Below are 16,895 nucleotides of genomic sequence, written 5' to 3'. Positions count from 1 at the left end.
CCTCACTACACCCTCTGAGGGTGGTGAGACCCTGGCCCAGGTTGCCCAGGGAAGCTGTGGCTGCCCCATCCCTGGCAGTGTTGAAGGGCAGGTTGGATGGGGCTTGGAGCAGCCTGGGCTGGTGGGAGGTGTCCCTGCCCATGCAGGGGGTTGGATCTGGATGAGCTTTCAGGTCCCTTCCCACCCAAACCATCCCTTGTACCCACGGTGTGTAGGAGGGTGCAGTCATCTCAGCTCCTTCCCTCACCTGGGAAAGGACTCAAGAACTCCTCACAATTCTGCATTTTTTTAAATGCACCTCAGTCCTCCTGGAGCTGTGGACACCTGTGGGACTTTGGTGCTTCTTTTTGACCAACAGCAAATCCCCCCCCATAAATGCATCCTTTTTTCAGGGGGCAGCTGATGGTTTCAGCCCAAGTGAAGCAGGGGGAGGACAAGCAGGAGAGCAGTGAATTGTCAAACCCAACAGGCTGGTTGAAGGTGACACCTGGAGCTCCTGGGCTGAGGATCAGGAAGGAGACCCAGAATCATCTGGGTGCTTGCAACTGGATTCTGTTTATAGACAGGAGGATGAACTCAATTCCTCTTCAGTCTTTCCAGTCTGTCAAAACACCAGAATGTAAACACCTCTTGGAGTGGCTCAGAAATATTTCAGAAACTGAGTCAGACTTGAGAACCTCCAACTTTTCTCAGCCAGATGAGAGAAGTTCCAAGCCAACAGCTCAGCCACTGCAGGAGGCCTCTTCCCTCCTCACTGCCTTTTGATGTGGAAGCAGAACAAAAACTGGGGCAAGACCTGTAGCAGGGAGTTGAGAAGGGCTGAACTTCTGGCAGGTGGGGGTTTGAGTTTTGGTGGTTAAGGGAAAGGCAGGAAGAGGGAAGAAGAAAAACACTCTCCACAGGGAAAAATCCCCCCCCCCCTTCTGTCCTTGCTCCTCCTTTAGCTGTAAATACTCGTGCAAAGTGATGGTGCAATGATGAAGTTTTGAAGCCATGATTGTTTTAACAGCTGGAAGGGAGAGGATTTCTGCATTTTTTGGGTATTTTTTGCATCCCAGCTGCTGGGCACTGGAGGTTGAGTGGGAGCCTGTGTGTGTGGTTGCCTCACCCCTCAGCTGAGCTCCACAGGCAGGTCCTGGTGTCTCTCAGCTCAGTGATCCCATGGCTGGGGCAGAACACAGGGATTTGAGGAGCCCTGGGTGCTCCCCTGTTCCCTGCCACGTGCTGGAGCTGTGGGATTGCTCCCAGTTCCAAGGCTGGGATCCAGTTCAGTCTGTTCCATCAGTGTTTATGTGCCCAGCTATGACCACGTGGAGCACTCAAGTGTTTGACTCAAGTACTTCCAACTGCTTCCTGCTCTCCAAGTCCTCTGGACTTCAACTGGGCTGAAGCACAGGCTTAATTTTTTGCTGAACCAGCAGTGTGGACAGAAAATCCTGGAATCATGGGATGGTTTGGGTTGCAGAGACCTGAAAGATCATCCTGCTCCAACCCCCTGCATGGGCAGGGACACCTCCCACCAGCCCAGGCTGCTCCAAGCCCCATCCAACCTGCCCTTCAACACTGCCAGGGATGGGGCAGCCACAGCTTCCCTGGGCAACCTGGGCCAGGGTCTCCCCACCCTCACAGCCAAGAATTCCCTCCCCATGTCCAACCTCAACCTCCCTCTCCCAGTTCCAATCCATTCCCCCTTGTCCTCTCCCTCCCTGCCCTTGTCCCAAGTCCCTCCCCAGCTTTCCTGGAGCCCCTTCAGGCACTGGAAGCTGCTCTAAGGTCTCCCTGGAGCCTTCTCCTCTCCAGGCTGAACACCCCAACTCTCCCAGCCTCTTTGTAGGTCAATATCCCCAAGTTGCTCACCCCCCAGCTCTGCTGTGCTCCAGATTGGCTCATCAGGCCCTGCAGCAGAGCTTTGCCTGCTCCTTCCCACCTGGTTCTGCACCCAGCAGAGCTGGAGAGTCCTGGTAACAGCCTGAGTTGACCCTCTCACACTTCCCAGTTGAAAATGATGAAATGTACCATGTGTGACCCCAGCTGTGACCCCAGCTGTGACCCCAGCTCTCAGGCTGTTCAGCTCCGAGCAGAGCGAGTGCTGAGAGGAGCTGGTTCCATCTGCTGTGGAGTTTTCTGCCAATAAATCGAGATCCTGCTGCTTAAATAAAAAGCAGAAGCAGCCCCAGGTTGCTGCTCTGGGTGCAACCAGCTCTGGGTGCAACCAGCTCTGGGTGCAACCAGCTGTGGTTGCAGCACCTGCTTAGGGAGAAGGTGGAATATCTCCTGATCTGGTAAATTACAGGCCACCAAAGGGGGATTGTCCCCCTTTACTGGACTCTCTTGAGACCCCCCTGCAGGACTGGGTTCAGTTCTGGGGCCCCCAAGATCAGAAGGACATGGAGCTCTTGGAGAGAGTCCAGAGGAGCCAGAGAGATGATGCCAGGGCTGGAGCAGCTTTGGAGACAGGCTGGGAGAGCTGGGGTGTTCAGCCTGCCCTGAGAGGTGGCACAAAGTTGAATCTGGGCTCCTTGCCTCCAAGTCATTGTGCCCACTGGACCATCCCTGCCTGGGAAGCCCGTGAGACTGATGATTAAAGGGTTGTGTGTTTTCCCTGGAGATAATCCTGCCTCTCTGTGCCTTGCAGGCATTACCACAGCATGGAGGTTTTTACCCACTATGATCTCCTGAACCTCAATGGGACCAAGGTGGCTGAAGGACACAAAGCCAGCTTCTGTCTGGAAGACACAGAATGTGAAGCAGGTGTGTTGGCCCTTTGTGCTGGGAATTTGTTGCTGTCCCCACACAGGTGTGACTGGCTTCCCAGGTGTCCTGGCAGGAGCCAAGTCCTGAGTTGGTACCTGCACGGAGAGGTCTCTGCAGGTCAAAGAGAACCCCCCAAAGCCCCGTCTGTGGAGGTGCTCAGCTCCCAGCATCTTGCTCTGAGCTGCTCTGAAAACCTCCATGTGCATTTTCTGGTTCCTGGGAGGTGAGAAGTGCCCAGAAGTGCCTGTGGGTGCTGAGGGGTGGGAGGTGGCAGCTCCTCCCGTGCAGGTCGACGTTGAGCGAGACGCTGTTGGATGAAACCTCCTCCAGAACCTTGAGCCTGCAGCTTGTCACTGTTCGTGGGAGCTGGAGAACAACCAGCCCTTCCTCTGACTGTCCAGCCTGACTTGCTGTGACCCTAACCCCTCCCTCTTCCCCCTCAGATGTACAGAAACAGTACGAATGTGCCAATTTTGGAGAACAAGGAATCACAGTGGGATGCTGGGACGTCTATCGGCACGACATCGACTGCCAGTGGATCGACATCACTGATGTCCCACCCGGGGATTATCTCTTCCAGGTAGGGCAGGCACAGAGGGTTGGAGAGCTCTTGCTTTTGCCTTACCCATCTGGGGTGCCAGGAATGTCATTAACTGGTTTATTTGCATGTCCCCTACAAAGAGGTGGTGTCCCCAGGATAGCTGACTGACCCAACGGGGCAACAAAGTGGTCCCAGCTCTTGTACTTCCCTAAGTGAAAACCACAACTTGGAGATGTCTTAAGAGCTCCTCATCCAGCTAACCCTGACACAAGTCCCACACAACCCCCGTGCAGATACCACAGGGATTATTACCCTGTTGTTATCCACGTGCTGGACCAGGCTTTGGAGCAGTTTGTAAGCAACGCCTGCTCCAGGTGGGGATGAAACAGACCTGCTCTGGGGTTGGCACGTGCCTACAGTCTGCTTGGTGCAAGGGGAGGGGTCTAAAACCAGCCACTTCAACTGGAGAGGAGGGAAGAGGAATTCTATTTTTGTCTGTTACCCTGGAAAATGTAGAGAAATGTGGAGAAGGTGGTTGAGGGTTCATCTCAGTGTGTGGGGGAAGGTGTGATCCATCTGGCTTTAACCAAGTCGCTTCTCTCCCCTCACAAAAGAAGCTGGGGTTTTGCTGTAAGAAAAAAATAGATTCTGGCCTGTCCACCTTCAAATAACTCCAGGTTGTGTTTCTCCAGGTGGTCATCAACCCAAACTATGAAGTTGCTGAATCTGATTATTCCAATAACGTGATGAAGTGCAGGAGCCGGTACGACGGGCAGCGCATCTGGATGTACAACTGCCACATAGGTGAGAGGGGAAGGTTCCTGCTTCCTCCTTTGCTCTCTGCCTCTTTTCTCTTCTGCTTCTTCTACCACCAACCTGGGACTGACCTCTTCAGACCCCAGAGCTTCTCTGTTCTTGGAAGGCAAACAAGCAGGGGGGGGTGTGAAGCAGAGCTGGAGAAGATCCCTCTGCTCAAGCCAGAAACGCTCTGCTGTCCTTTGAACAGGAAGGGAAACTCTACATTTTCTTTAATAGTTATAAAACATCAGCATTGGGAATGGTTGTTTTGGTCTTGGAAAGATCAGAGCCAACCTAGTTTAAATGTGCATGGACACTCAACTGTCAAAAGCATTTAAAAATGGAATTAATGTGGGGGCTTTGAAAGATAAACTGGTTTTAACACGGGAAATCAATTAACAGCAAGTGCCTGTTCCAAGTAACACCAGTGGTGGAGACAATTGCCAGAGTTGGCTGGAAGTCCTTCAAGGAGTGTTTTTCCTGGGGGAAAGAAAAAAAATAATCCATGTAACTGCTGGGGTTTTTTTTTCCTCATTCATTTGTTGGTTTTTTGAAGAAAATACTCGTGTGTGTCACACTTCAGCTTGTGACCTAGTTGAGAAAAGCCAAACCCACTTCACTGGGCTGAACAGGCACTGAAGTGTTGGATGGGTTCTTCAGCTGAGCTTCTAAAGATTGGTATTTAAAAATAAATGTATTTAAGCTTTCATTGCCTCTCAACTAGAGTCAACAGACCCACTTGCCCTCAGCCTGGAGGAGACCTTTTCACAGGTCCTGCTCAGTCATCACCTCATTTTTTTTAAGCCACAACAATTAGCAGTGAAACTGAGGGTCATTTCTAGTCTTCCCCATCCAGGAGATTACTCCTGGAGGACTCTTGGCTGGTCCTTTTCTGGCAAGATTTAATGCTTCAGTTAATTAACCCAGGAAGATCTTTGCTCTTCTAGTGCTTGTGTTGAGCCTTCGTTTCCAAAGCACCTTGCGTGGACGAGGTGGTACCTGCCGTGTTCTCTGCCTTGTGTTTCAAGCTGCCTTTGCTGCCTCCTGCTCATCCCTCTGCTCTTTCTGTGAACCCCCCAGGTGGTTCTTTCAGTGAGGAGACAGAGCAGAAGTTTGATCACTTCAGTGGACTCACAAATAACAAGGTGTCCACCCGATAGAAGAGCCTCCCACCCCACTATTTAAAGAAGCGAAGTTCCTGCTTCGGTGATTCCCCTCAACCACTGCAAGAAAATCAAGCAAACAATCAAAACCCTAAGTTAGCAAGGTAAATTATTGTCTAAAGATGCCTTCCTTCCCAGTTTAGGTGCTCAGACCACATGTGTTGCTTTCAACTCCAGTCCCTCCTACTTGAGATAGTCAGGAGCAGGCTCTGAAACTCTTACTTGGCTCCTTCAGCATTCCAGCCTTCTCCATAAAGGTTCCTCCCTCCACTTTGCAGTGCCATCTCTAGTCCCAGATGTAGGTCCAGGCTGCAGCAAGTCTTGGTTTGGCTGCCAACAACCTAGATCTGTCTTGATTTCCTTCAAGGCATTAATTCCTTCGAGGCATTAATTTTGGTATCTTTAAGCTCTTAGAAGGCACCGTTGACGCCAACGCCTCCGTTGGTGACACTGCTTCTCCAGCACAGCCAATCCTCACTGCTGCCATCTCCTGACTCCATTTTAGCCAAGAAATACAGGAAAGGAACAAAAAAACCCAACCAAACACCACGAATTGGAGCAGCTTTTTCTGAGCAGAAGAACATAAAGCATCATTTAATCCTGCAGCGAAAGTCTCGTCAACGCCCAACGCGTGCTCGGAAGCAGAGCAGAACTGTTTTCTAGGGGTGCATCAGGGCCCTGTGGAGCTACAACTCCCTGGTCACACCTAGAACATGTAGAAGAACATCATCTAGAAGCACACCTACCATCGCTGCAGATCTCCTGATGATGAGTCCACTGGGCTGTGAATTTCCACTCCACGGGGAAGCTGCTCACCCAACAGATCCCACGTCTAAATACTCCCTTCCAAGCTGGATATTCCCTCTTCTCCTGAAAGGATTCATGTAAGTTCCAGCATTTTGTCATCACTGCACCTCGCAGAGGTAGCTTCATGGCTTTCATCCCCAGGGATCTGGCTGCTGCCACAGACCCACCTGTGTCAATTTGTCTGTCAAAGGCTTTTTTTTTGCCCCCTCAGTTCACCATGGTGCTACGTGTGCCCCTCCGTTGCTTTGAGGCCACACATTGCTGCACATTTTCAGACACAGCTACTTGAATAAAACATGGTTTACCCAGAAAACCCACCTTTCAGATGCCAGTTGTGTATTTCTGTTCCATGAAAACTGAGGGCCTTGTTCACAATGCCTGGGTTTTTTTTTTTCTTCTCCCTCTGTGTTTGTATGGAAGACTCCTACAAGCAGCTGGAGTTGAGTGACCATTTCAACCCCCAGGGGGGACTGAAACTGGTTCCATTTCACTTGTCCTCTCCACGACCTACCTCACAGGGGTGTTGTGAGGCTTCAGGAATGCAGAAGTCCTTTGCTCATGCCTGTCATAGCTCTGTCATTCATCCAGTGGCCCAGATGGTGGCATCTAGGGAAGGTTTTCAGCCTGCTGGGAGCTGGGCAACTCCATTTTGTTCTCAAGATGCTGAACTAGGGTAGGAAGAGCAGAGCCTGAGATGGGGTGAAACTGCCACAGGGGGTCTTGGAGCTTCTCTTTTAACACCACCAGGCTCAGAACTGGCAAGTTTGGGTTTTCATTTCCTCATCAGGAGGTGACAAGTTCCCTTGCAACAAGACAAGTCACAGAAAGAAGGAAAAACTCTGCAACTCATTCCAATCCTTGTCAGTTTTGTGGGATATTTGAACAGTAACATGAACAACAAAATGAACATTCAACAGATTTATTTCTTTTGTTCACTCCTGCTCTTGCTTACAGATGAGTTTTGGCCAACAAGACACAATTCCTTTATTCTAATGTATTTTTTTTAATTTATAGAGCAGGCTTCTCTCTCTCAGCAGCCCCAGGAACAGAGCAGGGCAAGATGCTCTCTGGGATAAAGAGCTAAGAGCCCTCCCAGGCCTTGGCTCTTCAGCTCAAGATCTCCCTAAACAACAAACTTTTCAGAAAGAAAATCAACTGTGAATCCAGAAGAGAACATCCTGGTGGCAACTCACTGTTCTGCATGCAGTTTAACAGCACAGCCATGCTCATCTAGACATTTTAATTGGGTTTATTCCTCCTGGTCCAGGTTTTCTGGTAGGAACATCTCAGGACCTGAGTTGTCCTGCTGCTTGTGCTTCAGCCCCAGTGCCCGGGTCACCAGCCTCTTGGCCACTGCAGTGTCAGTCTGGGGTCTTTCTTTTGCAAGATGAAGGAGTTCTAGGTTCAAAAAGAAAAAAAAATGGGGGGGGAAATCATCAGGTTAGTGTTTGTTCAGGTGGAGCCTTGTGGCTAAATTCTAGGAGCACAGCCTGGTTTCTTGGTCCTTATTTCTTTTACAGAATGAGCCCACCAGCAAATCATTCCATCCCTGCCCAGTGAATTGGTTTTGCTTTTAGACATGAGGAGGGAATTCTTGGCTGTGAGGGTGGTGAGACTCTGGCCCAGGTTGCCCAGGGAAGCTGTGGCTGCCCCATCCCTGGCAGTGTTGAAGGGCAGGTTGGATGGGGCTTGGAGCAGCCTGGGCTGGTGGGAGGTGTCCCTGCCCATGCAGGGAGTTGGATCTGGATGGTCTTTCAGGTCCCTTCCACCCAAACCACTCCATGGTTGTGATTTTCCAGTTCAAGAGCTGGTTGGCTGTGATGAAGCTCCAGGCCCTTTCTGCAGAGGTGGAGAGAACTTCCCCCTTTGCTTTCAGGAAGAGCTTCCTCATCATTCCTGGCTAAATTCAGCAAGTCCCATCTCTGAGAACAAAATGAAGGCAACACAGCCCCACCCTCTTACCCATGCACAGCAAAGCCTGATCTCAATTGAGACTAATCAAACCCCACACTCTTAAATCCTCAGAAAATAGGAAAACCTGCATTTCTGAAAAAAAGAAAGACCTAAAGCTGTCAGCTGCTTTGGGAAAGCCCTTTGGCCAGTGACCTCCATGTCCTGGTGGTCACCTGGCTTGCTCCAGTTTCATCTTAAAATAAATGGCTAGATCAAAACTTGACCAAGTCCACAGTAGTCTGGAGTTGGCAATCAGCTAACCATTAATCAGCACCTGATGGCAAATGTATGATCCAGTTGGCAAGGGGGGCTTTGCTTGCTTTTGTTCTTAAGTTCTATTAATCAAGGCAGTTCAGCAGCAGCTTAAAAAAGGGGCACTCAAAGCACCCACAGCTTGGGGGATGAACCTGCCCCTCTTCCTTGAGACAGCTCAGAAAAAAAACCCCAAAGAGACACTGTCAGCTAATTAAGATGCAATTTGTGTGTTGAAGCCAAGTGGTAATTAAATGCTGTTATTTACAGAGTGTATATAAATATCAGGCTCCCCAGGAGGAGCTGATCACCTGATTCAGCACCAAGAACCAGGGAGTGTGAAATGAGAAAGAGATGAAGGGGAGAGTGTAAAAGCAAATCCAATTCTTTGCCACTTTCATGGAAATTCCAGAGCCTTAAACCCCTCAGGAACTTCTCCCTGTGACAGTGTCCCTTGAAAACCTGTAAAGCAAATTTCTTCCAAGTGCAATGTACCCTGGGAGCACCAAAAATGGTTGTACCTGCAGCCAAGTCTCTACTGCTACAAAATTCCTGGCACTTCTTTACTGTGGCAAGTGTAACTGATCACAACATGATTTTCAAAGGCAATAAAAAGAAATCAAACAATGTTCATGGCTAAGCTTAACTAGTTGTTTTTCCTTCACCTGATCCTGAATAAAACTGTGCCAACCACAAAAATGTAACAGCTGTGGGTGCTGTTTCACCTCTGACCTGTACTTGCTGGTCTCTGTATTATTTATTAGCTTTATTATCTGGTATTATCTGCAGAGAAACTTGCAAATAACTCCAGACAGACCAGGCCAGCAAAGCACTTAGAAGCTGCAAAGTCAACAAAAAGCAACAACATTTGATGTTTTCATCATTCATTCTTCATGCAGAAGGGAGAAAGTGACTGAAAACTTAAAACACAGGTAACAACTCTTAAGTGATATATGATATAATCCTATTTTCTATCATCAGATTCACCTTTTCCAGCCCCTCACACCTGCTGCAAAAAGGCATAAACCAGCAGCACTGACCCAGGAACTGAAATTATGACACAAATTGGCTGAAAAGACTGTGAAAAAATGCAGCTGGGGGATTGTATGAAAGGCTTTACAAACTGCTCACTGCCCTGCAATGCCAAGAGAAACAAATATGTCAACATATCCTGTGTATTTTATAGATACATGTGTGTATTTGTACATCACAACATATAGAAAAACCCAAACAGAAAAGAAATACTGGTCCTTAATGTGTATTTAACTTGTCCAAGTGACCACTCAGGCTACAGAAGACTGGTAAACAAAGATAGAAAGTTAATAATCATAATGAAAAAGGTCCCAGATTGTCTTACTTGGTCTCTGAAGGGCCTTGACCTTGGACTGCTTTGTGGCATGGATCAGTGGTCGGATCTTTAAGGAGGGGTAACGTCTGCCCAGGGCTTGGGATGCTGGAAAGAACAAAGGGTTGGAATGAGCAGCCTGCATTTGGGTGGTTTTAAGAATAAAAATCACAGGGTTATCAGCCCTGCTTCATGTCACCTTCAACAGCTCAGGGTTTGAGCTCAAGCAGCTGGATTCTGCTCACCTCGGGTGACCTGGGGTCGTTCCTCACCCAAGAAGAAGGCCCAGGAAAATAGAAATCTATTTTAAAAACCAACTTGGTCTTTTTAAGACTGAATCCCAAAGGAAAAGGGACTACAGACAGTGCTGGATGGAAACTTCCCCTGGGATGGCCTTTGTCCCCAAGCCAGTTTGCCAGGAGGTGTCTTCCCCACGTGCCACCACAGCCCAGGAGGCTCCTGTGCCCTTCCAGGAATTCTCCAACCAAGAATAAAAAACCTGGGAGCTTCTAGAAAATGTACCACGAGTGGCTCAGGAAACAAGAGGTGCCCCTGGTGATGATCCAAGCTAATTAAAAACCTGCTGCTCCTGCACAGGAGGAGTTTCCACGCATCATCACAGCAGTTCCAGCTTCTCAAGCCTCAAAAGCTTTTCAAGCTTGAAGGAGGAAAGTCAAGATGAACACAACCCCCTGTGGCCACAGCTTGGCCTGAGTGCAGGGCTGACCACTGCCCAGGGGCCCTGAGGACCCCAGCAGCTCCATGGGACCCTCCATCAGCCACCAAGGGTGTCACAGAGTCCTCAGGGTTGGAAAGAACCTCTGAAGATCATCTAGCCCAAGCCCAAGTGGAGTCACCCTACCTGCAGAGGGGCTGGAGAAGATTCCCAGGGCGTGTGTATCGTCCACCCACTGGATTTTGAAACCCCCCTCACTGCAAATGGAAAGACAAAAGATGAATATTCTTTACTAAGAAATGGAAAAAGCAACAAAGCAAACCCCACAGAACAAACCCCTCAGCCACCTCGAGTTCCCTGGAGCACTTTGGGGTTTTTATGTAGCCAGCTGGTGCTTTTCAAAGCATTAAACCCGAGGTTACATGGGGGGAAAGAGAAGGAAAGGAAGGAACAGAACACAAGATGTGCTCCTTTCAAGGCAACAATCTGCAATTATCCCATCAGCTGCCCCCAGGAACTCTCCTTTTCCTCTAAAAAAACAACCCATGGCCAAAATGAACCTTCATTTCAGGGCCTGTCAAGAGAGTGGTTTGTGTCTTTGTGGCATCAAAATACACCTTGTCACTTAGGTGGTGCTTTCCAAACACCACCCTTCAGCTCAGACACCCACAACAGAAAGCAAGGGATTTATAGAAGTGGTTTTATAAAGCTGAGGGTGAAGAGGCTGAGGTGACAATCTAATAAAGTGTCAGTGGAAAATGGTAACTGGGGAGCAGGGAGTTCAAAGCTTTTCCTGCAGCACAGGAAATACCAATAAAATCGACTGCTCAGATTAGATCCATCCATTTCCAGCTCAGTTTCTCTCTCCCAGCAAGTGGAAAAAAAGACATGAAACTCAGACACCAGACAGTGGCTTATTGAAAATGTGAAGAATGGGGTTTAATTTGAGGATCCACGGAGGTGAATGTTCCCATCTCAGCTGGCAGGTGTAGCAAGAGAGGAGGAGGGTGGTGGAACACAGGGAGAGGTGCCTGCAGGTGACACAGTGAGCACTTTTATCACTAATGTGGGGCTGAACTTTGTTCTGATCCTGCTGCTGATCCTGTGTCACTCCATTCCCCAGAATTCCACCAGAAATATTATCTCTAACAGCAGGATTGAGCCCTTTTCCTTGCAAAGACTTAGCACAGCATTTCACTCCAGCCCTGGGACCAATTACAAAGAAGCTCCAAGACTCTCCCTCAAGCCAGAGCAGCAGGAATAAACCTGCATGTAGGAAACTGTGTGACAAGAGCCCTGGAGAACCTGGTTGTGTTTTAAATAATGTATCAAGTGCAGGAGAGTCCCCTTGAAGGTTCAGAAAGACTGAGCAGGAAGGTTGGAACTGAAATTCAAAACCACATCAGATCCTGTGGTGTGTTCAGGTCTGGCTGCTGCTGCTCCCCTCCTGGCCTTGATGTGCTCAGGCTCTCTGAGGTACTCACTGGAAATCTGAGAACACTTCCAGCAGATGTTCTGTTTTCACTGCTGGGGAGAAGTCATAGATCTCAGTGACGTGGCCAAAATCCCCCTCGCTGAGCTGAGCGTCTCCGTAGCTGGAATAATCGACACTGATCCTCTCAATGTTGATGTCCTTCACTGTTAAATGACCCATAATCTGAGGACAGTAACAACAACAAAAGATGAGCCAGACAAGATTTCACTTCCTAAAATGATCCCCCAAAGCCCCACCTTGGCCTCTGCAAACCATTTCTGTGGCCACACTCCTGCCCGGGGCAGGGACTCTCCTCCCACGGGTTGATGCCACCTCCTGAGCCACCCTCTTTTTTCCCCAAAGTTGCTCCCCATGGCAATAGCTGTGGGAAAACACTACCTCTGCCAGGAGCTCTGGGGTGCAGTCCTCCTCCTCCAGGCCTCCCTGCCCACGGGCAGCCACGCTGTCCTCCCTGGAGAGCTCAGGCCATGGTGCATCAGCCAAGCCTGCATGCTCCTTCTCCTCCTCCTCCTCTGCTCCAGGGACCTTCCTGCTGGGAGCATCCACCCAGGACTCCTCAGGAGCACAGGGGTTGGCACCACGGACCAGCTCAGGTACAGCCAGAGGCTCATTCTGCCCTTCTGAGGGGTCCTGAGCAGGCTCCACCTGGGCAACACTGGGACACTCTTGATCTTGGCTTTCCAAGTGGGAGGAACTCTCGCCTTCCTCCACCGCGCCGCAGCTGGCGAAGTCCTTGCCCTGTTCTTCAGGCAGTGACACGTTCCCACCACTCTCCGGGCTCCTGGCAGCAGCTCTGCTCTTATCTTGGTTTTCCAGCACCAGGCACGTCGTGCTGGACTCTGCTGCAGCCAGGGCTGTGCAGCAGCTGCTGCTGCTCCTGTCTGACAGGGAGGGATTTTTGCCGCACTCCAGGACACCGGCATCCCGGCTGCTTTGGTCTTCAGCTTGCACTTGGCACAGGATTTTGCTGCTTTCTGGTGTGACACCATTGTCACAGCTCTGGTCTTGCTCTTCTGCTTCCATGGCCTTTTTATTGTGCACAGGAGAAAGGGAATCTGAACAGTCTTTATCTTGACTTTCCTGCCCAGAGACACCCTCACTATTCCCGAGCGATGGGACACCCGCAGGGCACGGAGGACATTCCTTGTCTGTGCCATCCTTCTTTTGGCCTGACACACACTCTTCACCAGGTTCCTGCTGCTTGCCAAGGGTCAAGGAGAGACCACCTGGGCTGGATTCTGCCCTCCCCAGCTCCTCCTGGATGTCCCCAACTGAAACTTCAGGGCAGATCTCTTCTCCTTGGGCCACATTCCCAGCGGAATCAGTGCTGGCTGCTCCCGGGCTGTCCCACTTGCCCCACTCTGCCTTCTTGCGCATGGCCTTGGGGACATAAAGGGCCTTGTCTGGTTTCTTCCAGGGTGGCCTTTTGATCCTGCCAGACCCCACACAGGCTCGAGGGTTGTCCCCGTGCATCTCCCCACCGTGTCGCAGCCGCCCGCCCCGGCCCCAGGGCTGCGCAGCCCTCGGGGGTCTCGTCGGGGGGTTGGTGCTGGGTTTCTGGTCGTTGGTCTCACTGGGAAGCCTGGGATCAGGAGAGATGAGCAGAGGAAGCCAAACAATGTGACATTTGTGAAAGAGAGAGAGAGAGAGGAGGAAAAGCAGCAAATCTAGGGGGAAGGCAGCAAATAGGAGCATAAAAAATAAAAAAGAGCCTCTTCCTTCTTCATGACTGAGATGTCGTGGAGAAGAGAAGGCTCTGGGGAGACCTTGGAGCACCTTCCAGTGCCTGAAGGGGCTGCAGGAAAGCTGGGGAGGGGCTTTTCACCAGAGAGGGCAGTGACAGGACAAGGGAGAATGGTTTTATACTGGAGGAGGGGAGATTTAGGTTGGACATCAGGAAGAAATTCTTCACCATGAGGGGAGTGAGACCCTGGCCCAGGTTGCCCAGGGAAGCTGTGGCTGCCCCATCCCTGGCAGTGTTGAAGGGCAGGTTGGATGGGGCTTGGAGCAACCTGGGCTGGTGGGAGGTGTCCCTGCCCATGCAGAGGGGTTGGAACTAGATGATCTTTAAGGTCCCTTCCAACCCAAACCATTCCATGTACTATCCATAAGAGACAGCCTCCTCTTTAAGGAGAAGCACCACGCCAATGTCATGCTCGTAAGCTGGAACCAAAAGCCCCCAGCCATGGAAGAAGAAGAACCATGCCATGTAGGAAGCACACCACACCTTACAGCTGAGTGACAGATGACTGTCCTCCTCCTCCATCCTTCTCCCACTGAAAAGCTGCTCAACAAATCCACATTGTCCACGGTCCGATGGATCAGGTACCTGAGGCGACTGGAGAGGGGGGGGAACAGGAGCACCCTGGAAAGAAAGGGGGGCCAGGGCATCAGCAGGAAGGCCAAGAATGGGAAGGCAACAAGACTTTATCAACCTCTCTTCCCCAACTCATCCCCAGTGCAGGGTTTGAATCTCAGCCTAAAAGCCAAGCAGGACTTGATGACACTGAAGAGCCAGGATCCCTTCTCCATCCTGGATGTCCAGACAGACACCCTCGCTGTGCACCTGGCACCACGGGGCAGCTGAACTGCCAGGTCCTCATGGGACCCCCACGGAAGCACCAGCAGAAGGCTGCACCCACTCCCCTTTCTCCCAGTCTGAGTGGGCTCCAGAAACCAGCAACTACAAGAGTTTGAAGGGATGAATAAAACACCACGTTGCATTTGATGGCACGAGGCAGAATTTCACGCTTCCGGTTTCCTTCCCAAGCATTTTACAATCACACGGGCACTTTCTCTGCCAATTTTTTTTTTAAAAAGCCATGAAACAAATATTTAAGGTCATTACAAGCTGCCAGGAAGCTGCACTAAGCAATCCCTCCCCCCCCGACACTCTCTTTTAGGCCATTTCAAGGGCTTGAGAGGTCAGCGGATCAGGGACCATCTCCTGCTAAATTCAGCCTGGCTAAAAAAATGATCCAAGGCAACAGAGTTTGATGCCGTGGAGGAGGATCCAGGGCACAGGAGGATCCAGGACACAGGAAGCCCTGGGCTGAGAGGGGAAGTGCAACAAATTTGATGATGGAACTATTAATTAAAACTGCTCAGGCTGAGTGGGGAGCAGCGGCTTGGAGCCCAGATGGTGTTTCCGCTGATGGGACAAGTGTCCCCACGTGCCATTCCCAAGGGACTGTGTGGTCAGCAGGGAAGAGGGGGTGTGTGTTTACTCGTGCACTGAGCCCCCTGGCACCCCTGCCAGGGCAGAGCACCCAACCTGTGGTGCTGCCCCTGCAGCAGGAACTGCTCCAGCTCCTCCGCGATCCTGCCCACGAACTCATCCTCGTTGGGTGAGAGGAAAACGCCGTCCATGCAACGCAGAGCCAGGGTGGCAGGGGACAGGAGGCCTGGGGGGGACACGGGGACAGGTGGATGCAGCTCCCTGCCCACCCCCCCCCAGGGGTGCCCAGTACCCCCCAACAAACCCACACACCCCCCCTCTCTGAATGGCTGCGGGTGCCCGGCTGCAACTTGGACCCCCCTACCCTGTGCATCCAGGGCTGCTCTGGGCACCCCGTCCCTGCCCTGGGCACCCCCAGACCCTGCTCTGCTCCCTGCACCCCATTATCCCTTCCCTGGGCACCCCCAGACCCCTGTTCTGCTCCCTGCACCCCATTATTCCTTCCTTGGGCACCCCCAGACCCCTTCTCTGCTCCCTGCACCCCATTATTCCTTCCTTGGGCACCCCCAGACCCCTTCTCTGCTCCCCATTATTCCTTCCCTGGGCACCCCCAGACCCCTGCTCTGCTCCCTGCACCCCATTACCCCTTCCCTGGGCACCCCCAGACCCCTGTTCTGCTCCCTGCACCCCATTACCCCTTCCCTGGGCACCCCCAGACCCTGCTCTGCTCCCTGCACCCCATTACCCCTTCCCTGGGCACCCCCAACACCCTGTATGGCTCCATGAACCCCTCAACACCTCGTGCACCCTCTGCTGCTCTGTGTACCCCCAGCACCCCACAACCCCCCACTGTTCTTTGCACCCTCCCCCCCTTCCCCTGCACCCCCAGTTCCACGTGCAGCTGCGGGCGCTGCTGCTCCCCCCCCCCCCGCCTTTTCCCCCTGCCCCCCAGCACCACGTGCTGCCTTTTGCCCCCCCCCAGATCACCCCAACACCCCCAGGATCACCCCCCGATCCATCCCGGGGCACCCCCAGCGCCCCTCCCGGCTCCGTGCCCCCCAGATCCCTCCCTGTGTCCCCCTGGGCACCCTGCTTGTCCCAGGCCGAGCCCCCCATGCCGATCCCCCCATATCCAGCCCCCCACATCCAGCCCCCCAGGCCGATCCCCCCATGTCCAGCCCCCCACGTCCAGCCCCCCATATCGATCCCCCAATTCCCAGCCCCCAACAACCAGCCCCCCAGGCCGATCTCCCCATATCCAGCCCCCCATGACCAGCCCTCCCCATACCCAGCCCCCCACCTCCAGCCCCCCATTCCCATCCCTCCACCTCTAGCCCCCCATTCCTAGCCCCCCACATCCAGCCCCCCATTCCCAGCCTCCCATGTCCAGCCCCCCACCTCCAGCCCCCCATTCCCAGCCCTCCACATCCAGCCCCCAACCTCCAGCCCCCCACATCCAGCCCCCAATTCCCATCCCTCCACCTCCAGCCCCCAATTCCCAGCCCCCCATGTCCAGCTCTCACCTCCAGGCCCCGCCAAGCGCCACTTCCCGGCGCCTGCGCCCGTTCCCGGCTCCTCCTCCCGTTCCCGGCTCCTCCTCCCGTTCCCGGCTCCTCCTCCCGTTCCCGGCTCCTCCTCCCGCTCCTCCTCCTCCTCCCGCCGCTCGCACCTCCTCGCAAACCCCCGCAGCATCCCCCGCAGCACCCGCTGCCCTTCCCTGTATCCCCTCCCAGGTGGGGAGGGGGCGGTGGGACCCCCCGTTGTGTGTGTGTGTGGGGGGGGTCAGTCCGCCCAGGCCGGCTCTGACGCACCCGCAGCGGGACCCCAAAATCCCACCCAAAAAAAGCCCTTTTCTTTCCTCGCGGACTCACCCCGGGCAGCCGGCAGGTGCAGATCCCACCCAGAGGAGCTTGAATTTGGGGCATCTCGTGTT

The 16,895-nt window shown here is 52.5% G+C and overlaps 2 protein-coding genes across 4 annotated transcripts in view; one reads left to right on the top strand and one right to left on the bottom strand.

Moving 5' to 3' along the window:
* The window catches only part of LOXL2 (lysyl oxidase like 2), a 54,086-nt gene extending 47,099 nt beyond the window's left edge, over positions 1–6,987 (top strand). For both annotated transcript variants that reach the window (XM_051640891.1, XM_051640892.1), the window contains 4 exons: positions 2,636–2,751; positions 3,198–3,334; positions 3,988–4,099; positions 5,174–6,987. In XM_051640891.1, the coding sequence (XP_051496851.1) occupies positions 2,636–2,751; positions 3,198–3,334; positions 3,988–4,099; positions 5,174–5,253 (445 nt within the window). In that variant the 3' untranslated portion in view covers positions 5,254–6,987. The remainder of the gene's footprint in view (positions 1–2,635; positions 2,752–3,197; positions 3,335–3,987; positions 4,100–5,173) is intronic.
* On the bottom strand, positions 6,967–16,895 carry R3HCC1 (R3H domain and coiled-coil containing 1). Of its 2 annotated transcripts, none has more exons than XM_051640898.1 (8): positions 16,834–16,895; positions 15,059–15,188; positions 14,012–14,149; positions 12,163–13,366; positions 11,774–11,946; positions 10,476–10,546; positions 9,626–9,721; positions 6,967–7,461 (listed from the first exon to the last, which is right to left on the bottom strand). In XM_051640898.1, exons 2-8 carry the CDS (start codon positions 15,151–15,153, stop codon positions 7,313–7,315), a joined length of 1,926 nt encoding a protein of 641 aa, XP_051496858.1. In that variant the 5' UTR covers positions 15,154–15,188; positions 16,834–16,895; the 3' UTR covers positions 6,967–7,312. The 2 variants fall into 2 exon arrangements, with proteins under 2 accessions (XP_051496858.1, XP_051496859.1); XM_051640899.1 differs by lacking the exon at positions 16,834–16,895 and adding an exon at positions 16,486–16,564.

Source organism: Apus apus, chromosome 26, assembly GCF_020740795.1.
Source record: "Apus apus isolate bApuApu2 chromosome 26, bApuApu2.pri.cur, whole genome shotgun sequence".
Classification (NCBI taxonomy): Eukaryota; Metazoa; Chordata; class Aves; order Apodiformes; family Apodidae; genus Apus; species Apus apus.
This window is presented reverse-complemented; position numbering and strand designations above follow the sequence as displayed.